Source organism: Aphelocoma coerulescens, unplaced genomic scaffold (assembly GCF_041296385.1).
Source record: "Aphelocoma coerulescens isolate FSJ_1873_10779 unplaced genomic scaffold, UR_Acoe_1.0 HiC_scaffold_221, whole genome shotgun sequence".
In the NCBI taxonomy this organism is placed as follows: domain Eukaryota; kingdom Metazoa; phylum Chordata; class Aves; order Passeriformes; family Corvidae; genus Aphelocoma; species Aphelocoma coerulescens.
In genome coordinates this window covers 158,878-180,930 of record NW_027183567.1, presented here as the reverse complement: position 1 = coordinate 180,930, position 22,053 = coordinate 158,878, and the positions used below count along the sequence as shown (strand labels likewise).

At 70.7% G+C, this 22,053-nt stretch overlaps 1 protein-coding gene and 1 non-coding gene across 2 annotated transcripts; one reads left to right on the top strand and one right to left on the bottom strand.

The window, feature by feature from the left end:
* Positions 1–2,629: 2,629 nt before the first annotated feature.
* Positions 2,630–20,773, top strand: LOC138101263 (zinc transporter ZIP4-like). Its single transcript, XM_068999091.1, has 9 exons — positions 2,630–2,863; positions 4,731–5,108; positions 6,233–6,635; positions 7,411–7,649; positions 9,911–10,054; positions 11,066–11,126; positions 14,404–14,568; positions 17,599–17,786; positions 20,401–20,773. Exons 1-9 carry the CDS (start codon positions 2,630–2,632, stop codon positions 20,527–20,529), a joined length of 1,941 nt encoding a protein of 646 aa, XP_068855192.1. The 3' UTR covers positions 20,530–20,773.
* On the bottom strand, positions 11,232–11,304 carry TRNAR-CCG (transfer RNA arginine (anticodon CCG)). The gene has a single exon. It is a non-coding gene; the product is annotated as a tRNA-Arg (tRNA).
* Positions 20,774–22,053: the final 1,280 nt, after the last annotated feature.

The following is a 22,053-nucleotide window of genomic DNA, read 5'->3' as shown; positions in this document are numbered from 1 at the left end:
AGGGTGCTGGGACAGTCCAGCGCCCAAAGGTGACCCCAGCACCCAGGGGTGACCCCAGCACCCAGAGGTGACCCCAGCGCCCAAAGGTGGCCCCAGCACCCAGAGGTGACCCCAGCACCCAGGAGTGACCCCAGTGCCCAAAGGTGACCCCTGCACCCAGGAGTGACCCCAGCACCCAGGAGTGACCCCAGTGCCCAGAGGTGACCCCTGCACCTGGTCTCGGACCAGTGGGGTGACCCTAACACCCAAAGGTGACCCCGGCACCCAGGAGTGACCCCTGCACCCAGAGGTGACCCCAGCGCCCAAAGGTGACCCCAGCACCCAGGAGTGACCCCAGCACCCAGAGGTGACCCCAGCACCCAGGAGTGACCCCAGCACCCAGAGGTGACCCCAGCACCCAAAGGTGACCCCGGCACCCGGAGGTGACCCCGGCACCCAGGAGTGACCCCAGCACCCAGAGGTGACCCTGGCACCCAGGGGTGACCCCAGCACCCAGGAGTGACCCCAGCACCCAGGAGTGACCCCAGCACCTGGTCTCAGACCAGTGGGGTGACCCCAACACCCAAAGGTGACCCCAGCGCCCAAAGGTGACCCCAGCACCCAAAGGTGACCCCAGCACCCAGGAGTGACCCCAGCACCCAGAGGTGACCCCAGCACTCAAAGGTGACCCCAGCGCCCAGGAGTGACCCCAGCACCCAGAGGTGACCCCAGCACCCAGGAGTGACCCCAGCACCCAGGAGTGACCCCAGCACCCAGAGGTGACCCCAGCACCCAAAGGTGACCCCAGCACCCAGAGGTGACCCCAGCGCCCAGGAGTGACCCCTGCACCCAAAGGTGACCCCAGCACCCAGGAGTGACCCCGGCACCCAGGAGTGACCCCAGCACCCGGAGGTGACCCCAGGACCAAGCAGAGAACCCTGGGAGGAACTGGACACCCCAGGTATGACCTGGGCACCCTGGGGTGACCCCCACACCTGAGCCACGCCCGGGGCTGGGGGTGCCCCTGTCCCCCTGTCCCCCACCCGGGGGGGGGGGTGTCCTTTGGGTGGGGGAGGGGTGACCCGGTGGGTGTCCCAAGGGTGCCTAATTGGGGGGGGTTGGTGGCTTCGGGGTGTCCCTAAGGTGTCCCAGGAGTCCCCAGGTGGAGTTTGGGTGTCCCTGGGGTGACCCTGGGGTGTCCTGGGGGTGCCCGGGCAGGGGTTGGGTGTCCCTGGGGTGTCCCTGGGGTGTCCCTGGGGTGTCCCAGGGGTGTGCCAGGGGTGTCCCAGGAGTCCCCAGATGGGAGTTGGGTGTCCCTGGGGTGTCCCTGGGGTGTCCCAGGAGTCCCCAGATGGGGGTTGGGTGTCCCTGGGGTGTCCCTGGGGTGTCCCAGGAGTCCCCAGATGGGGGTTGGGTGTCCCTAGGGTGTCCCTGGGCAGGGGTTGGGTGTCCCTAGGGTGTCCCTGGGCAGGGGTTGGGTGTCCCTGGGCAGGGGTTGGGTGTCCCTGGGGTGTCCCTGGGCAGGGGTTGGGTGTCCCAAGAGTCCCCAGATGGGGATTGGGTGTCCCTGGGGTGTCCCTGAGGTGTCCCTGGGGTGTCCCTGGGGTGTCCCAGGAGTCCCCAGATGGGGGTTGGGTGTCCCTGGGGTGTCCCTGGGGTGTCCCAAGAGTCCCCAGATGGGGGTTGGGTGTCCCTAGGGTGTCCCTGGGCAGGGGTTGGGTGTCCCTGGGGTGTCCCTGGGGTGTCCCTGGGGTGTCCCTGGGGGTGTCCCAAGAGTCCCCAGATGGGGGTTGGGTGTCCCTGGGGTGTCCCTGAGGTGTCCCTGGGATGTCCCAAGAGTCCCCAGATGGGGGTTGGGTGTCCCTGAGGTGTCCCTGAGGTGTCCCTGGGGTGTCCCTGGGGTGTCCTGGGGGTGCCCGGGCAGGGGTTGGGTGACCCTGGGGTGCCCTGGAGGTGTCCCAGGTGTGCCTGGCCAGGGATGGGTGTCCCAGGGGTGTCCTTGGAGTCCCCAGATGGGGTTGGGTGTCCCAGGGGTGTCCCTGGGGTGTCCCTGGGGTGTCCCAAGAGTCCCTAGATGGGGGTTGGGTGTCCCTGGGGTGTCCCTGGGGTGTCCCAAGGGTACTGGGGGTGCCTGGGGTGGGGGTTGGGTGTCCCGGGGGTGTCCCAGGAATCCCCAGGAGGGGGACTGGGTGTCCTGGGGGTGTCCCAGAAGTGTCCCAGAAGTGTCCCAGGGGTGTCCCAGGGGTGCTGGGGGTGCCCGGGGTGGGGGTTGGGTGTCTCTGGGGTGTCCCAAGGGTGTCCCAGAAGTGTCCCGGGGGTGTCCCAGGAATCCCCAGGAGGGGGACTGGGTGTCCCGGGGGTGTCCCAGAAGTGTCCCAGGGGTGCTGGGGGTGCCCGGGGTGGGGGTTGAGTGTCCCTGGGGTGTCCCGGGTGTCCCATGGGTGTCCCGGCACTGTCCCCGGGGTGTCGCGGGGGTGCGGGCCGGGCCGTGCGGGGTGAATGAATCGTTAACCCGGGCCAATCTCAGCCCGGGCCAATCAGGGCAGCGGGCCCGGGCACTTTTACAGCCCCGCTGGCCCACGTTGCCCCACGGCCACCAGCGCTGCCACCCCAGTGCCACCAGCACCCTCGCCACGGCCACCACCCCGCCATGGCCACGCCGTGGCTGCTGCTGCTGCTGCTGCTGCCGCCGCCGGCCCTGGCACTGCCCGCGGCGCTGGCCACGCCCGCGGCGCCGCCAGCCCGGCGCGCGGCCCAGGTGGCCCGGGTGGCCCTGGAGGCGCTGGTGGCGTCGGGCGAGGGCCGAGTGTCCCGCGGCGAGCTGGGGGCCCTCGTGGCGAGCGCGGCCGGCCGTGCGCAGTGCCCGCGCGAGCCGTGCGGAGAGGTGAGGGCGCGCCCGGGCACGGCGACAGCGCCGGCGACAGCGGGGACAAAGGGCGGGTGGCACCGCGCGGGGGGGGCACGGCGGAGAACGGCCGGGGCGCGGCGGGCGCCAGCCCTGGGCCAAGGGGGATGGGCGAGCCAGATGTGCCAGCTGTGAGCGCCGGCCGTGAGTGTCACCCGTGTCACCTGTGAGTGCCACCCGTGAGTGCCACCCGTGAGTGTCACCCGTGAGTGCCACCCGTGCGGGGCTGCCACGTGTCCCGCGTGTGCCCGGCGGTGGCGGCGGTGACTCGGCGCGGGTGCCGTGCGCAGCGGGCGCGTCGCGGGTGCCCGGCGGCGTGGGACCGGCGGCGGCGCGGCGTGGGTGGCGTGGCTCGGGGTGGCACCTGGGCGGTGGGGGTGGCACCTGTGGCACCTGTGCGGTGTGTGCAACCTGTGCCGGGTGTGTGCCACCAGTGCCGGGTGTGTGCCACCAGTGCCATGTGTGTGTCACCTGTGCCGTGTGTGTCACCTGTGCCGGGTGTGCCACGTGTGTGTGCAACCTGTCCCAGGTGTGTGCCACCAGTGCCGGGTGTGTGCAGCCTGTGCCGTCTGTGCCACCTGTGCCACCTGTGCCACCTGTGCCACCTGTGCCGTCTGTGCCACCTGTGCGGTGTGTGCAACCTGTGCCGGGTGTGCCACCTGTGCCACGTGTGTGTGCAGCCTGTGCCGTGCGTGTGCCACCTGTGCCACCAGTGCCGGGTGTGGCACATGTGCGGTGTGTGTGGCACCTGTGCCACCTGTGCCGGGTGTGCAACCTGTGCCACGTGTGTGTGCCACCTGTGCCGTGTGTGCCACCTGTGCCACCTGTGCCGTCTGTGCCACCTGTGCCGTGTGTGTGCAGCCTGTGCCGTGTGTGTCACCTGTGCCACCTGTGCCGGGTGTGGCACGTGTGCGGTGTGTGTGGCACCTGTGTCACCTGTGCGGTGTGTGCCACCAGTGCCGGGTGTGCCACGTGTGTGTGCCGCCTGTGCCGTGTGTGCCACCTGTGCCACCTGTGCCACGTGTGTGTGCAACCTGTGCCGTGTGTGCCACCAGTGCCACCTGTGCCGTGTGTGCCACCTGTGCCACCTGTGCCGGATGTGCTGGGTGTGCCACCTGTGCCGTGTGTGCCACCTGTGCCACCTGTGCTGGGTGTGTCACCTGTGCCGTGTGTGCCGGGTGTGCCACCTGTGCTGTGCGTCCCACCTGTGCCACCTGTGCCGGGCGGGTCACCTGTGCCACCTGTGCCATGTGTGCCACCTCTGCTGTGTGCACCATGTGTGGCATCTATGCCACCTGTGCCGTGTGTGCCACCTGTGCTGTGTGTGCCACCTGTGCCACCTGTGCCGTGTGTGCCACCTGTGCTGTGTGTGCCACGGGTGGCATCTGTGCCACCTGTGCCGTGTGTGCTGTGTGTGCTGTGTGTGCCACCTGTGCCACCTGTGCCACCTGTGCCGTGTGTGCTGTGTGTGCCACCTGTGCCGTGTGTGCCACCTGTGCCGTGTGTGCTGTGTGTGCCACCTGTGCCACCTGTGCCGTGTGTGCCACCTGAGCCGTGCCACCCGTGCCAGGCGCCGTCGTGGCGTTTGTGACACGCCACGTGTGCCGTGCGTGCCGCACGCTGTGTCTGCCACGCCGTGCCACGCCTGCCACTTTTGTCACTTGTGCCGTGCGTGCCGCGTGTCCCATGCCACCTGTGCCAGCCCGTGCTGTGTTTTCCACGCCATCGTCCTGTCCCCCCCGTGCCACCCTGTCCCCCCCTGTGCCACCCTGTCCCCCCGTGCCACCCTGTCCCCTGTCCCTCCGTGTCCCCCCTCGCCCCCTGACGCTGTCCCCTGTCCCCGCAGTGTCCCTCGGTGCCAGCGGTGCTGGCCCTGGCCGGGAAGGCCCCGGCTGGCACCGCGGGGCTCGATGCCACCGAGCTGTCCTGGCTGGGGGCGGCCGTGGTGGCCACGCTCAGGGACCCCCCGGGCGCCTGCGGGGACCCCGATGGGGACACGGATGGGGACACCGAGGCCACCGCGGGGCCCTGGGCCAGCCGCGTCCGCGCCCTGCACCGCGAGTTCGCCGCCGATGCCACCGGCGATGCCACCGGCGATGCCACCGGCGATGCCACCGGCAGTGTCACCGGCACCGGCGCTGGCCACGGTGGCCCCGGGCTGTGGGAGGTGGCCGAGCTGCTGGCGGCCATCGAGCCCAACTACCGCAGTGACAGCGGCCACCAGGTCAGGGGACACGGGGACACTGGGGGATGAGGGGACGGGGGGGACGTGGGGGACAGGGGGGACAGGGGGGATAAGGGGACATGGGGGATAAGGGGACATGGGGGACACGAGGACGGGGAGGACAGGGGACATGGGGGATAAGGGGATGGAGGGGATAAGGGGACAGGGGACATGGGGGACATGGGGGACATGGGGACGGGGACATGGGGGACATGGGGGACATGGGGACATGGGGAATAAGGGGATGGGGGGATAAGGGGACAGGGAACATGGGGGACATGGGGACATGGGGGACATGGGGACGGGGACATGGGGGACATGGGGAATAAGGGGATGGGGGGATAGGGGGACAGAGGACATGGGGGACATGGGGGACATGGGGACATGGGGAGTAAGGGGATGGGGGATAAGGGGATAAGGGGACATGGGGCATGGGGACATGGGGAAGAGGGGACATGGGGGACAGGGGGGACAGGGGACAAGGGACATGGGGGATAAGGGGATGGGGGACATGGGGGATATGGGGGGAATGGGGGTTAAGGGGACATGGGGGACATGGGGACAGAGGGACATGAGGATGGGGAGGACGGGGGACATGGGGACATGGGGGACATGGGGAATAAGCGAATGAGGGGACACGGGGACATGTGGATGGGGACATGGGGGATAAGGGGACCTGGGGGACATGGGGACGTGGGGATGGGGCGACATGGGGATGGGGGGGGGACATGGGACAGGGGACATGGGGGACATGGGGGACATGGGGGACATGGGGGATAAGGGGACGTGGGGATGGGGGGACATGGGGACGTGGGGACGGGGCAACATGAGAATGGGGGGACAGGGGGACATTGGGAGACATAAGGGTGACATGGGGAATGGGGAGACAGGGGGGACACAGCGAACACGGGGGACACAGGGTGTGGCCACTGGTGCAGGGACACGTGGCCTGGGGAGGTGACAGTGGCCGCGGGGCACAGAGGGGTGACAAACGTCACACGTGTGCCCTGGGGAGGTGACACCCGCGTCACGGGCACCACTGGCCGGCCCCTCGTGTCACGGTGGCCGTGTCTGGGGGTGACACGGTGACCTTTGGGTGTCACGGTGACCTTTGGGCGTCACAGGCCTGCGTGGATGCTCGGGGGGTGCTGGCAGCCACCTCCAGGGTGTCCCCAAGGGTGGGGACCGGGCGGGTGCTGGTGGCACTCGGGGTCCTGGTGCTGCGCGGCCGCCGCCTCTGCCCTGGGGACAGCGGGGACACCCCCAGCCTGCAGTGTGGGGACAGCGGTGACATCGACACCCGCTGTGGGGACACGGACACCCGGCACAGTGACGCTGCCCCCAGGGCCACCACCCACGGGGACACTGACACCCGTTATGGGGACATCGAAAGCCACCTGGGGGACTTGGAAAGCCGCCAGGGCCCCACGAGCCCCGGCTCCTACTCTGGGGACAGCGGTGACAACGTCACTGTCCCCGTCCCCACCAACAGCAGCGACCCCGCGGAGCAGCTCAGCACCAGCCAGAGTGAGCGGGGACAGGGACGGGGACGGGGACGGGGACGGGGACAGGGGATGGGGGCAGGGATGGGGACGGGGACAGGGACAGGGGATGGGGACGGGGACGGGGATGGGGACGGGGATGGGGACGGGGACAGGGGACGGGGATGGGGATGGGGACGAGGATGGGGACAGGGACAGGGACGGGGGACAGGGACGGGGATGGGGACGGGGATGGGGACAGGGACAGGGATGGGGGCAGGGACGGGGACAGGGGACAGGGATGGGGACAGGGGACGGGGGACAGGGATGGGGGACAGGGACAGGGACAGGGACAGGGATGGGGACGGGGACAGGGGACGGGGACGGGGATGGGGACGGGGATGGGGATGGGGATGGGGGCAGGGACGGGGACGGGGGACAAGGATGGGGACAGGGGACGGGGGACAGGGACGGGGGACAGGGACAGGGACAGGGATGGGGACGGGGATGGGGACGGGGACAGGGGACAGGGACGGGGATGGGGACAGGGATGGGGACAGGGGACAGGGGATGGGGACAGGGACGGGGACAGGGGACAGGGGACAGGGGACGGGGACATGGATGGGGACAGGGACAAGGACAGGGCTGGGGCGATGTCCTCGCTGTCCCCCTGGGGCTGGCAGTGACCCTTGTGTCCCCGCTGTCCCTGAGCCCGTGTCCCCTGTGCAGGGTCCGTGCTGGGGACACTGACAGCGCTGTCCCCGCTGTCCCCCCGGGGCTGTCCCTGTCCCTGAGCCCCTGTCCCCGTGTCCCCTGTGCAGAGTACTTGCTGGGGACGCTGATGGCGCTGGCGCTGGCGCTGGTGCCGCTGCTGGCTCTGGCGCTGGTGCTGTGTCCCGGCGGTTCCCGGTGTCCCGGCTGCTCCCGGTGTCCCGGCTGCTCCCGGTGTCCCGGAGGTCCCGGATGTCGCCGCTGTCCCCGGCGCTGGGGGCGCCCCCTGCTGGACGGGCTGGCGGCCGGGGCGCTCAGCGGGGACGCGCTGCTGCACGTGCTGCCCCAGGTGGGGACACGGGGGGACACCGGGGGGGTGTGGGGGGCACGGGGGGATGAGGGGACACGGGGGGATACGGAGGGGACAGAGGGGACACGGGGGAACACCGGGGGGGTGTGGGGGACACGGGGGGACACCGGGGGACACGGGGGAACACGGGGGGGTGTGGGGGGCACGGGGGGATGAGGGGACACGGGGGGATACGGGGGGGTGTGGGGGACACGGGGGGGACACGGGGGGCACGGGGGGATGAGGGGACACTGGGGGACACGGGGGGACACGGGGGGACACGGGGGGACAGAGGGGACACGGGGGGATACGGGGGGACACCGGGGGACACGGGGGGATACGGGGGGATACGGGGGGGTGTGGGGGGCACGGGGGGACACCGGGGGACACAGGGGGATACGGGGGGGTGTGGGGGACACGGGGGGGACACGGGGGGCACGGGGGGACACGGGGGGCCACGGGGGGACACGGGGGGACAGAGGGGACACGGCGGGCAAGGGAGGGGCACAGGGACGGGAGGGACACGGGGGGGCACGGAGGGGACAGAGGGGACACGGGGGAACACGGGGGGACACGGGGAGACACAGGGGACACGGGGGGAGGTGGGGGGCAAGGGAGGGGCACAGGGACGGGAGGACACGGGGGGACAGAGGGGACACGGGGGGACACGACGGGCAAGGGAGGGGCACAGGGACGGGGGAACACGGGGGGACACGGAGGGGACACGGGGGGACAGAGGGGACACGGGGGGACACGACGGGCAAGGGAGGGGCACAGGGACGGGGGAACACGGGGGGACACGGAGGGGACACGGGGGGACAGAGGGGACACGGGGGGAGGTGGGGGGCAAGGGAGGGGCACAGGGACGGGAGGACACGGGGGGACACGGGGTGTACATGGGGGGAGACGGAGGGACACGGGGGGACACCGGGGGACAGAGGGGACACGGGGGGACACGGGGGGAGACGGGGGACACGGGGGGACACGGGGGGACAGAGGGGACACGGGGGGAGACGGGGGGACACCGGGGGACACGGGGGGACACGGGGGGACACGGGGGACACGGGGGACACGGGGGGACACTGGGGGACAGGGGGGGACAGAGGGGACACGGGGGGACACGGGGGTACACGGGGGGTTGTTGGGGACACGGGGGGACACCGGGGACACGGGGGGACACGGCGGGCAAGGGAGGGGCACAGGGACGGGGGAACACGGGGGGACACGGGGGGGGACAGAGGGGACACGGGGGAACACGGGGGGGTGTGGGGGGCAAGGGAGGGGCACAGGGACGGGGGGACACGGGGGGACATGGGGGGACACGGGAGAGTGTGGGGGGCACGGGGACACGGAGGGACACGGCGGGCAAGGGAGGGGCACAGGGACGGGGGAACACGGTGGGACACGGAGGGGACAGAGGGGACACGGGGGGACACGGGGGGACACGGGGGGTTAAGGGGGCACACGCGGGGACAGAGGGAACACGGGGGGGTGTGGGGGGCAAGGGAGGGGCACAGGGACGGGAGGACACGGGGGGCCACGGGGGGACCTCGGAGGGGTGTGGGGGACACGGGGGGACAGAGGGGACACGGGGGGGTGTGGGGGGCACGGGGGGACACGGGGGGACACGGGGGGACACGGGGGGACACAGGGGGAGGTGGGGGGCAAGGGAGGGGCACAGGGACGGGGGGACACGGGGGGGCCACGGGGGGCCACGAGGGGCCACGGGGGGCCACGGGGGGCCACGGGGGGCCACCGGGGGCCACGGGGGGACACCGGGTGACACGGCGGGCAAGGGAGGGGCACAGGGACGGGGGAACACGGGGGGACACGGGGGGACAGAGGGGACATAGAGGGACAGAGGGGACCCGGGAGGACAGAGGGGACATGGGGGGACACGGGGGGACACGGGGGGGTGTGGGGGACACGAGGGGACAGATGGGACACGGGGGGACGGGGGGGGTGTGGGGGACAGAGGGGACACGGGGGGACAGAGGGGACACGGGGGGTCATGGAGGGGACATGGGGGGACACGGGGGGACACGGGAGGATGAGGGGGGTCATGGGGGACACAGGGGGGACGTTGGGGGCATGGCCCGGCCGGTCCCGGGGGATGGGACAGGGGGACAGGGGGTGGGGGAGACGGGGGGGATTTGGGGGGACACGGGGACAGAGGGTGGGGGATATGGGGGGGCACGGGGGTGGCATCGGGGGGGACACGGGGACGTGCCACGCGTGTGCCTCCCTCCGTGTCCCCGCAGGCCCTGGGGATCCACAGCCACGCGGGGGACGAGCACGGGGCTTCCCACGGCCTCCCCTGGGAGATGCTGGCGGTGCTGGGGGGGCTCTACGGGGGCTTCGTCCTGGAGCGGCTGCTGAGGGGGCTGAGACCCCACCCCGAGGAGGTGGGGACATGGGGAGGGGCTGAGACCCCACCCCGAGGAGGTGGGGACATGGGGGGGGGGAATTGGGGGGTCCTGAGACCCCTCCCCGAGGAGGTGGGGACATGGGGGGGGGCTGAGACCCCACCCCGAGGAGGTGGGGACATGGGGGGGGGGAATTGGGGGGGCCTGAGACCCCTCCCCGAGGAGGTGGGGACATGGGGGGGCTGAGACCCCTCCCCGAGGAGGTGGGGACATGGGGGGGGGGAATTGGGGGGGCCTGAGACCCCTCCCCGAGGAGGTGGGGACATGGGGGGGGCTGAGACCCCTCCCCGAGGAGGTGGGGACATGGGGAGGGGCTGAGACCCCACCCCGAGGAGGTGGGGACATGGGGAGGGGGAATTGGGGGGGCCTGAGACCCCTCCCCGAGGAGGTGGGGACATGGGGAGGGGGAATTGGGGGGGCTGAGACCCCTCCCCGAGGAGGTGGGGACATGGGGGGGGGCTGAGACCCCTCCCCGAGGAGGTGGGGTTGGGGAGGGGGACATGGGGGGGGCTGAGACCCCTCCCCGAGGAGGTGGGGACATGGGGAGGGGGAATTGGGGGGGCCTGAGACCCCACCCCGAGGAGGTGGGGACATGGGGAGGGTGAATTGGGGGGCCTGAGACCCCTCCCCCCTCCCCGAGGAGGTGGGGACATGGGGGGCCTGGGACCCCTCCCCGAGGAGATGCGGTTGGGGGAGGATCTGGGGGGGCTCGAGGGGGATGGACCCCACCTGGGGCAGGTGGGGATGGGGGGGATTTGGGGGGGGCTCGGGACCCCATCGAGGGGGGCTGGGGGTCCCCGAGACCTTCCCCCCCCCCCGGGGTAGCGTGGAGATGGGGGGGGCTATGGGGGGTTTTGGGGTGGGGGCTGCAGGGCAGGTTCGGCTGGGTGGGGGAACTTGGGGGGTGAGCCCGGGGGTGTCCCCCACTGGTAGGGGGGCGATTTTGGGGTGCAGCAGCTCCTCACCCCCCCCCCTCTAACCCCGTCCCAGGTGAAGGAGGAAGACCCCCCCCCCGACCCCGCCCAGAGCACACAGGAGCTGACCAGGCACGGTACGGCCGCAAATCCCCCCAAAACTCCTCAAACCTCCCCCAAAATTCCTTCCCCCCTCCCCAGGGGACACCCCCGAAGCCCTGCCGGTAAAAGGGGGCGCTGGCCGACCCAGGTGGGACTCGAACCCACAATCCCCAGCTCCGGAGGCTGATGCCTTGTCCATTAGGCCACTGGGCCGTGCGCGCGGCAGCGGCGCCGGGCGCCACCTGGGGGCGCTCCCGGGGCCCCGCCAGGGCGTGGGGGGACAAGGGGGACCCGTGGGTGTCACCGGTGACCCCCGGGTGTCCACAGGGGGGACCCGTGGGTGTCACCGGTGACCCCCGGTGACCGGGGGTGTCCACAGGGGGGACCCGTGGGTGTCACCGGTGACCCCCGGGTGTCCACAGGGGGGACCCGTGGGTGTCACCGGTGACCCCCGGTGACCGGGGGTGTCCACAGGGGTGACCCGTGGGTGTCACCGGTGACCCCCGGGTGTCCACAGGGGGGACCCGTGGGTGTCACCGGTGACCCCCGGGTGTCCACAGGGGGGACCCGTGGGTGTCCCGTGGGTGTCCATAGGTGGCCATGGGTGACCCGTGGGTGTCACCGGTGACCCCCGGTGACCGTGGGCGTCCACAGGGGGGACCCGTGGGTGTCCCGTGGGTGTCACCGGTGACCCGGGGGTGTCCACAGGGGGGACCCGTGGGTGTCACCGGTGACCCCCGGTGACCGTGGGTGTCCACAGGGGTGACCCGTGGGTGTCACCGGTGACCCGGGGGTGTCCACAGGGGTGTCCCGTGGGTGTCACCGGTGACCCCCTGGTGTCCACAGGGGTGTCCCGTGGGTGTCCATAGGGGTGACCCGTGGGTGTCACCGGTGACCCCCGGGTGTCCACAGGGGGGACCCGTGGGTGTCCATAGGTGGCCATGGGTGACCCGTGGGTGTCCCTAGGGGTGACCCGTGGGTGTCACCGGTGACCCCCGGGGACCGTGGGTGTCCACAGGGGGGACCCGTGGGTGTCCCGTGGGTGTCCATAGGTGGCCGTGGGTGTCCCCGGGTGACCCCCGGTGACCAGGGGTGTCCATAGGGGTGACCCGTGGGTGTCCCTAGGGGTGACCCGTGGGTGTCCCGTGGGTGTCCATAGGTGGCCATGGGTGACCCGTGGGTGTCCCCGGGTGACCCCCGGTGACCGGGGGTGTCCATAGGGGTGACCCGTGGGTGTCCATAAGTGGCCATGGGTGACCCGTGGGTGCCCCCGGGTGACCCCCGGTGACCGGGGGTGTCCATAGGGGTGACCCGTGGGTGTCCATAGGTGTTCATGGGTGACCCGTGGGTGTCCCCGGGTGACCCGTGGGTGACCCGTGGGTGCCCTGTGGTGACACTTGTCTCTCTCCCTGTCTCTCTCCCCCTTTTTTCCCCCCGCGTGTGCCACGTCCCGTGTCCGCCTGTCTGTCCTGTGTGTGTCCCATGTCCCGTGTCCGCCTGTCTGTCCTGTGTGTGTCCCGTGTCCCTGCTGTCCCTGCTGTCCCTGCTGTCCCGTGTCCCGTGTCCCCGTTGTCCCGTGTCCCGTGTCCCCGCTGTCCCTGCTGTCCCCGCTGTCCCGTGACCCGTGTCCCCGCTATCCCGTGTCCCCTGTCCCTGCTGTCCCGTGTCCCTGCTGTCCCGTGTCCCGTGTCCCGTGTCCCTGCTATCCCGTGTCCCCGCTGTCCCGTGTCCCTGCTGTCCCGTGTCCCTGCTGTCCCGTGTCCCGTGTCCCGTGTCCCTGCTATCCCGTGTCCCTGCTATCCCGTGTCCCCGCTGTCCCGTGTCCCGTGTCCCTGCTGTCCCGTGTCCCTGCTGTCCCGTGTCCCGTGTCCCCGCTATCCCGTGTCCCTGCTGTCCCGTGTCCCGTGTCCCGTGTCCCTGCTATCCCGTGTCCCTGCTATCCCGTGTCCCCGCTGTCCCGTGTCCCCGCTATCCCGTGTCCCTGCTGTCCCGTGTCCCTGCTGTCCCGTGTCCCGTGTCCCTGCTATCCCGTGTCCCTGCTGTCCCGTGTCCCTGCTGTCCCGTGTCCCCGCTGTCCCGTGTCCCGTGTCCCTGCTATCCCGTGTCCCCGCTATCCCGTGTCCCCGCTATCCCGTGTCCCCGCTGTCCCGTGTCCCCGCTGTCCCGTGTCCCGTGTCCCCGCTATCCCGTGTCCCCGCTGTCCCGTGTCCCGTGTCCCTGCTATCCCGTGTCCCTGCTGTCCCGTGTCCCCGCTGTCCCGTGTCCCGTGTCCCTGCTATCCCGTGTCCCCGCTGTCCCGTGTCCCTGCTGTCCCGTGTCCCGTGTCCCCGCTATCCCGTGTCCCCGCTGTCCCGTGTCCCCGCTGTCCCGTGTCCCTGCTATCCCGTGTCCCCGCTATCCCGTGTCCCCGCTGTCCCCGCTATCCCGTGTCCCCGCTATCCCGTGTCCCTGCTGTCCCGTGTCCCCGCTGTCCCCGCTATCCCGTGTCCCCGCTATCCCGTGTCCCCGCTATCCCGTGTCCCCACTATCCCGTGTCCCTGCTGTCCCGTGTCCCCGCTGTCCCCGCTGTCCCGTGTCCCCGCTATCCCGTGTCCCTGCTGTCCCGTGTCCCCGCTATCCCGTGTCCCCGCTGTCCCGTGTCCCTGCTATCCCGTGTCCCCGCTATCCCGTGTCCCCGCTATCCCGTGTCCCCGCTATCCCGTGTCTCCGCTATCCCGTGTCCCTGCTGTCCCGTGTCCCCGCTATCCCGTGTCCCCGCTATCCCGTGTCCCCGCTATCCCGTGTCTCCGCTATCCCGTGTCCCTGCTGTCCCGTGTCCCTGCTGTCCCGTGTCCCCGCTATCCCGTGTCTCCGCTATCCCGTGTCCCCGCTATCCCGTGTCTCCGCTATCCCGTGTCCCCGCTATCCCGTGTCCCCGCTGTCCCGTGTCCCCGCTATCCCGTGTCTCCGCTATCCCGTGTCCCCGCTATCCCGTGTCTCCGCTATCCCGTGTCCCTGCTGTCCCGTGTCCCCGCTATCCCGTGTCCCCGCTATCCCGTGTCCCCGCTATCCCGTGTCTCCGCTATCCCGTGTCCCCGCTATCCCGTGTCCCCGCTATCCCGTGTCCCCGCTATCCCGTGTCTCCGCTATCCCGTGTCCCCGCTATCCCGTGTCCCCGCTATCCCGTGTCCCCGCTGTCCCCGCTATCCCGTGTCCCTGCTATCCCGTGTCCCCGCTATCCCGTGTCCCCGCTATCCCGTGTCCCCGCTGTCCCCGCTATCCCGTGTCCCCGCTATCCCGTGTCCCCGCTGTCCCGTGTCCCGCTGTGCGCAGGCGCGGGTGGCGCGGGTGGCGCGCAGGCGCTGTTGCTGTCGGCAGGGGGCGCCGTTCACCGCCTGGCGGACGGGCTCGCGCTCGGCTCCGCCTTCTCCGCGTCCGCGAGCGCCGGGGCGGCGGCGGGGGCGGGGCTGGCGCTGCACGAGCTGCCCCGGGGCTTCAGTGAGGGGCTCCTGGGGAATGGGAATGGGGCTCCGGGAATGGGGGCGGGGCTGGCGCTGCACGAGCTGCCCCGGGGCTTCAGTGAGGGGCGGGGAGAGGGGAAAGGGGCTCCGGGAATGGGGGCGGGGCTGGCGCTGCACGAGCTGCCCCGGGGCTTCAGTGAGGGGCTCCTGGGGAATGGGAATGGGAAAGGGGCTCCGGGAATGGGGGCGGGGCTCCGGGAATGGGAATGGGGCTCCGGGAATGGGGGCGGGGCTCCGGGAATGGGAATGGGGCTCCGGGAATGGAAATGGGGCTCCGGGAATGGGAAAGGGGCTCCGGGAATGGGGGCGGGGCTGGCGCTGCACGAGCTGCCCCGGGGCTTCAGTGAGGGGCTCCTGGGGAATGGGAATGGGGCTCCGGGAATGGGAAAGGGGCTCCGGGAATGGGGGCGGGGCTGGCGCTGCACGAGCTGCCCCGGGGCTTCAGTGAGGGGCTCCTGGGGAATGGGAATGGGGCTCCGGGAATGGGAAAGGGGCTCCGGGAATGGGGGCGGGGCTGGCGCTGCACGAGCTGCCCCGGGGCTTCAGTGAGGGGCTCCTGGGGAATGGGAATGGGGCTCCGGGAATGGGAAAGGGGCTCCGGGAATGGGAATGGGGCTCCGGGAATGGGAAAGGGGCTCCGGGAATGGGGGCGGGGCTCCGGGAATGGGGGCGGGGCTGGCGCTGCACGAGCTGCCCCGGGGCTTCAGTGAGGGGCTCCTGGGGAATGGGAATGGGAATGGGGCTCCGGGAATGGGGGCGGGGCTCCGGGAATGGGGGCGGGGCTCCGGGAATGGGGGCGGGGCTCCGGGAATGGGAATGGGGCTCCGGGAATGGGGGCGGGGCTCCGGGAATGGGGGCGGGGCTGGCGCTGCACGAGATGCCCCGGGGCTTCAGTGAGGGGCGGGGAGAGGGGAAAGGGGCTCCGGGAATGGGAATGGGGCTCCGGGAATGGGAATGGGGCTCCGGGAATGGGGGCGGGGCTGGCGCTGCACGAGCTGCCCCGGGGCTTCAGTGAGGGGCTCCTGGGGAATGGGAATGGGGCTCCGGGAATGGGAAAGGGGCTCCGGGAATGGGAAAGGGGCTCCGGGAATGGGGGCGGGGCTCCGGGAATGGGGGCGGGGCTCCGGGAATGGGGGCGGGGCTGGCGCTGCACGAGCTGCCCCGGGGCTTCAGTGAGGGGCTCCTGGGGAATGGGAATGGGAATGGGGCTCCGGGAATGGGAATGGGGCTCCGGGAATGGGGGCGGGGCTCCGGGAATGGGGGCGGGGCTCCGGGAATGGGGGCGGGGCTCCGGGAATGGGAATGGGGCTCCGGGAATGGGGGCGGGGCTCCGGGAATGGGGGCGGGGCTGGCGCTGCACGAGCTGCCCCGGGGCTTCAGTGAGGGGCGGGGAGAGGGGAAAGGGGCTCCGGGAATGGGAATGGGGCTCCGGGAATGGGGGCGGGGCTGGCGCTGCACGAGCTGCCCCGGGGCTTCAGTGAGGGGCGGGGAATGGGAATGGGGGCGGGGCTCCGGGAATGGGGGCGGGGCTGGCGCTGCACGTGCTGCCCCGGGGCTTCAGTGAGGGGCTCCTGGGGAATGGGAATGGGGCTCCGGGAATGGGAATGGGGCTCCGGGAATGGGGGCGGGGCTGGCGCTGCACGAGCTGCCCCGGGGCTTCAGTGAGGGGCTCCTGGGGAATGGGAATGGGGGCGGGGCTCCGGGAATGGGGGCGGGGCTGGCGCTGCACGAGCTGCCCCGGGGCTTCAGTGAGGGGCTCCTGGGGAATGGGAATGGGAATGGGGCTCCGGGAATGGGGGCGGGGCTCCGGGAATGGGAATGGGGCTCCGGGAATGGGGGCGGGGCTGGCGCTGCACGAGCTGCCCCGGGGCTTCAGTGAGGGGCTCCTGGGGAATGGGAATGGGAAAGGGGCTCCGGGAATGGGAATGGGGCTCCGGGAATGGGGGCGGGGCTGGCGCTGCACGAGCTGCCCCGGGGCTTCAGTGAGGGGCGGGGAGAGGGGAAAGGGGCTCCGGGAATGGGAATGGGGCTCCGGGAATGGGAATGGGGCTCCGGGAATGGGGGCGGGGCTCCGGGAATGGGGGCGGGGCTCCGGGAACGGGGGCGGGGCTCCTGGGGAATGGGGGCGGAGCTCGGGAATGGGGCGGGGCTCGGGGCGGGGCCTGGGGAATGAGGGCGGGGACTGGGAAATGGGTCGGGGGCTCGGACATGGGGGCGGGGCTTGAGCGGCAGCGAGCGCTCGCTGAGGGGCGGGGCCTGGGCGAAGGGGGCGGAGCCTGCGGCTCTCAGGGGGGCTCAGGGTCTCTGTCCCCTCAGGGGTGGTCCCGGGGCCGGGGCCAGGGGTCTCAGGTCTCTGTCCCCGCAGGGTCTCGGTCCCGGGGGTCTCAGGGTCTCTGTCCCCTCAGGGTCTCTGTCCCGGGGGTCTCAGGGTCTCTGTCCCCGCAGGGTCTCGGTCCCGGGGGTCTCAGGGTCTCTGTCCCCGCAGGGTCTCGGTCCCGGGGGTCTCAGGGTCTCTGTCCCCTCAGGGTCTCTGTCCCGGGGGTCTCAGGGTCTCTGTCCCCGCAGGGTCTCGGTCCCGGGGGTCTCAGGGTCTCTGTCCCCGCAGGGTCTCGGTCCCGGGGGTCTCAGGGTCTCTGTCCCCTCAGGGGTCTCGGGGCCGGGGGTCTCAGGGTCTCTGTCCCCTCAGAGTCTCTGTCCCGGGGGTCTCAGGGTCTCTGTCCCCTCAGGGTCTCGGTCCCGGGGGTCTCAGGGTCTCTGTCCCCTCAGGGTCTCTGTCCCGGGGGTCTCAGGGTCTCTGTCCCCTCAGGGTCTCGGTCCCGGGGGTCTCAGGGTCTCTGTCCCCTCAGGGGTCTCGGGGCCGGGGGTCTCAGGGTCTCTGTCCCCTCAGGGTCTCGGTCCCGGGGGTCTCAGGGTCTCTGTCCCCTCAGGGTCTCGGTCCCGGGGGTCTCAGGGTCTCTGTCCCCGCAGGGTCTCTCTCCCGGGGGTCTCAGGGTCTCTGTCCCCGCAGGTGACGCGCTGGTGCTGTCGCAGTCCGGGCTGGCGACTCGGCGGGTGGTGGCGCTGGCCGTGGCCGGGGTGCTGCCCGTGGTGCCGGGGGCCGTGGCCGGGCTGGCGCTGGGGGCCGCCCCCGCCGCCCGCTCCTGGCTCGCGGCCCTGGGCGGGGGCTTCCTGCTGCACCTGGCGCTGTGCCACATGGTGAGGGGACATGGGGGACATCGGGGACATCGGGGGCATCGGGGGCATCGGGGGCATCGGGGGCATTGGGGACATGGGGGACATGGGGATATTGGGGACATGGGGGACATGGGAACATCGGGGACATCGGGGACATTGGGGCACTGGGATATTGGGGACATGGGGACATCGGGGACATGGGGGACATCGGGGACATTGGGGGCATGGGGGCGTTGGGGACATTGGGGACATCGGGGACATCGGGGACATTGGGGACATCGGGGACATTGGGGCACTGGGATATTGGGGACATTGGGGGCATGGGGGACATTGGGGGCATGGGGGACATGGGGGGGACGTTGGGGACATTGGGGACAGAGGGGACAGAGGGGACATTGGGGACATGGGGACATTGGGGACATTGGGAACATGGGGGACATTGGGGCATGGGGGACAAGGGGATATTGGGGACATCGGGGACATGGGGACATCGGGGCACTGGGATATTGGGGACATGGGGGACATTGGGGACATTGGGGACATGGGGGACATGGGGGACATTGGGGACACGGGGGACACGGGGGACACGGGGGACAGTGGGGGGACATTGGGGATATTGGGGACAGTGGGGACAGTGGGGGGACACGGGGGACAGTGGGGGGACATTGGGGACAGTGGGGGAACACGGGGACATTGGGGACATTGGGGACATCGGGGACATCGGGGACATCGGGGCACTGGGATATTGGGGACATGGGGACATTGGGGACATTGGGGGCATGAGGGACACGGGGGACATGGGGACATTGGGGACATTGGGGACATGGGGGACATGGGGGACATGGGGGACATTGGGGCACTGGGATATTGGGGACATGGGGGACATTGGGGACACGGGGACATGGGGGACATTGGGGACATTGGGGACACAGGGGACACGGGGGACAGAGGGGACATTGGGGACATGGGGACACAGGGGACACGGGGGACATTGGGGACATGGGGACATTGGGGACATTGGGGCATGGGGACATTGGGATATTGGGGACATCGGGGACATTGGGGACACGGGGGACAGTGGGGACATTGGGGACACGGGGGACATGGGGGACACGGGGGACAGTGGGGACATTTGGGGACATTGGGGACACGGGGGACAGAGGGGACATTGGGGACACAGGGGACACGGGGGACATTGGGGACATGGGGAGCATGGGGGACATTGGGGACATCGGGGATATTGGGGACATTATGGGGATATTGGGGACATTGGGGACATGGGGGACACCCGGGGCTTCCTGCTGCACCTGGCTGAGGTGTCCCCCAGGTGTGTCCAGGTGATGCTCAGGTGTCCCATAGGTGTCCCATAGGTACTCTCAGGTGTCCCCCAGGTGCCCCCAGGTGCCCCCAGGTACCCGTAGGTGCCCCATAGGTGCCCCCAGATGCCCGCAGGTGTCCCCCAGGTGTCCCCCAGGTGCCTCAGGTGTCCCCCAGGTGTGCCTAGGTACCCGTAGGTGCCCCGTAGGTACCCCCAGATGCCCGCAGGTGTCCCCCAGGTGTTCCCCAGGTGCCCCCAGGTACCCGTAGGTGCCCCGTAGGTACCCCCAGGTGCCCGCAGGTGCCCGCAGGTGTCCCCAGGTGACACTCAGGTGTCCCCCAGGTGCCCCCAGGTACCCGCAGGTGTCCCCCAGGTGCCCCTAGGTACCCGTAGGTGCCCCTAGGTACCCCCAGGTACCCGCAGGTGTCCCCCAGGTGTGCCTAGGTACCCGTAGGTGCCCCTAGGTACCCCCAGGTACCCGCAGGTGTCCCCCAGGTGTGCCTAGGTACCCGTAGGTGCCCCTAGGTACCCCCAGGTGCCCGCAGGTGCCCGCAGGTGTCCCCCAGGTGTCCCCAGGTGACACTCAGGTGTCCCCCAGGTGCCCCTAGGTACCCGTAGGTGCCCCGTAGGTACCCCCAGATGCCTGCAGGTGTCCCCCAGGTGTCTGAGGTGTCCCCCAGGTACCCGCAGGTGTCCCCCAGGTGCCCCTAGGTACCCGTAGGTGCCCCTAGGTACCCCCAGGTACCCGCAGGTGTCCCCCAGGTGTGCCTAGGTACCCGTAGGTGCCCCTAGGTACCCCCAGGTGCCCGCAGGTGTCCCCCAGGTGCCCCTAGGTACCCGTAGGTGCCCCTAGGTACCCCCAGGTGCCCGCAGGTGCCCGCAGGTGTCCCCCAGGTGTCCCCAGGTGACACTCAGGTGTCCCCCAGGTGCCCCCAGGTACCTGTAGGTGCCCCGTAGGTACCCCCAGATGCCCGCAGGTGTCCCCCAGGTGTCTGAGGTGTCCCCCAGGTACCCGCAGGTGTCCCCCAGGTGCCCCTAGGTACCCGTAGGTGCCCCTAGGTACCCCCAGGTACCCGCAGGTGTCCCCCAGGTGTGCCTAGGTACCCGTAGGTGCCCCTAGGTACCCCCAGGTGCCCGCAGGTGTCCCCCACGTGCCCCTAGGTACCCGTAGGTGCCCCTAGGTACCCCCAGGTGCCCGCAGGTGCCCGCAGGTGTCCCCCAGGTGTCCCCAGGTGACACTCAGGTGTCCCCCAGGTGTTCCCCAGGTGTCCCAGGTGTCTCCCAGGTGTCCCCAGGTGACGCTCAGGTGTCCCGCAGGTGCCGGACATGCTGTCCGTGCGGACGGGCAGCCCCTGGGTGCTGCTGGCGCTGCAGAGCCTGGGGCTGCTCGGGGGCTGGGGGCTGCTGCTGCTGCTGGCGCTGGGCGAGGAGGAGGGGGCGCACTGACCCCCCCCCTCCCCGGGGACCCCCCCCCGGCATCGGGATCGCCGGGATCAGCGCCTGGAACAGCACCTGGACACACCTGGACACACCTGGGGACACCTGGGAACACCTGGGGCACCATCCCCGTGACCCCCTGGCATCCCCTGGGACCCCCCCAGGAGCCCCCAGGACCCCCCACGACATCGGGATCGCCGGGATCAGCGCCCGGAACAGCACCTGGACACACCTGGGAACACCTGGGAACACCTGGGGCACCATCCCCGTGACCCCCCGGCATCCCCTGGGACCCCCCCAGGAGCCCCCAGGACCCCCCACGACATCGGGATCGCCGGGATCAGCGCCTGGAACAGCACCTGGACACACCTGGACACACCTGGGGACTCCTGGACACACCTGGGGGACTCCTGGACACACCTGGGGGGCTCCTGGACTCACCTGGACTCACCTGGGGCACCCCCCAGAGACCCTCGTGGGGGGTGGGAATGGGGGAAATAAAAGCGGAGATGGAGAAGGAATCTTGTTTTTGGGGTTGGGGGCACTGGGGGGGCACTGGGAGGTACTGGGGGGGCACCGGGAGGTACTGGGGGGGTACTGGGGGGGCACTGGGGGGGCACTGGGAGGTACTGGGAGGGACTGGAGGTTACTGGAAGGTAACTGGGAGGGTACTGGGAGGGTACTGGGGGGCACTGGGGAGGCAGGAGCCCTATGGGGCCATAGGGGCCTATAGGGGCTGGGAGGGGCACTCCCGGGGGGGGTGTATGGACCTTGTGGGGTGCAGCCCCTTTTTTTGGGGGGGGTACAGGGGTCCCTATAGGGTGCAGCCCAGTTTGGGGGGCTCCAGGGCCCCTCCAGACTCCCTCCGTGGGATGCAATTCCCTTTTGGGGGGTCCGGGGCCTCTGTTAAGTGTGGGACCCCTATGGGGTGCAGCCCCTTTTTTGGGGGGGGTACAGGGGTCCCTATGGGGTGCAGCCCCTTTTGGGGGGCTCCAGGGCCCCTCCAGACCCTCTCCGTGGGGCTCAACTCCCTTTGGGGGTGTTCAGGACCCCCCTATCCCCCTCCATTCCCCCCAAATCCCCCAGAGGGTCGGTGGATTTTTTGGGGGGGGTCTCCGGGGGTCCCCGGTTCGAGTCCCGGCGCCGCTGGAGGACCCAGCGTCTCTATGGTCGGGGGGGCCGGAGCGGCCGGAGCGGGCCCGCGGGCGCCGCTCTGGCGCCACTTCCGGCGCCATTTCCGGCGTCTCTGTGGCGGCGGCGGCGGCGGCGGGAGCGGGTCGGGCGCGTGTGGGAGCGGTGAGGAGGTGGCGCGAATTTGGGGGGTTTTGGGGAGTTTTGAGGGGTTTTGAGGGGTTTTGGAGGGTGGGGGAGGAATGAAGGAGGAGATTTGAGGGGTCTGTAGGGATGGAGCGGGCGGCAGAGAGAGGTGGGGGAGTTGAGGGGAGTGAGGGGAAATTTGAGGGCTCTGAGAGGGGGAGATGGGGAGGACTGAGGAGGGAAATTTGGGGGGGTCCTTTGGGAGGGTCGAAGGGT

What these genes read in the sequence shown, in the direction of transcription:
- LOC138101263 (XM_068999091.1), top strand. Translation starts at nt 2,630, where the DNA reads ATGGCCACGCCGTGGCTGCTGCTGCTGCTGCTGCTGCCGCCGCCGGCC. An exon ending in TGCTGCACGTGCTGCCCCAG is followed by an intron (nt 7,650 to 9,910) that starts GTGGGGACACGG and finishes GTGTCCCCGCAG; the next exon opens with GCCCTGGGGATCCACAGCCA. An exon ending in TGAGACCCCACCCCGAGGAG is followed by an intron (nt 10,055 to 11,065) that starts GTGGGGACATGG and finishes ACCCCGTCCCAG; the next exon opens with GTGAAGGAGGAAGACCCCCC.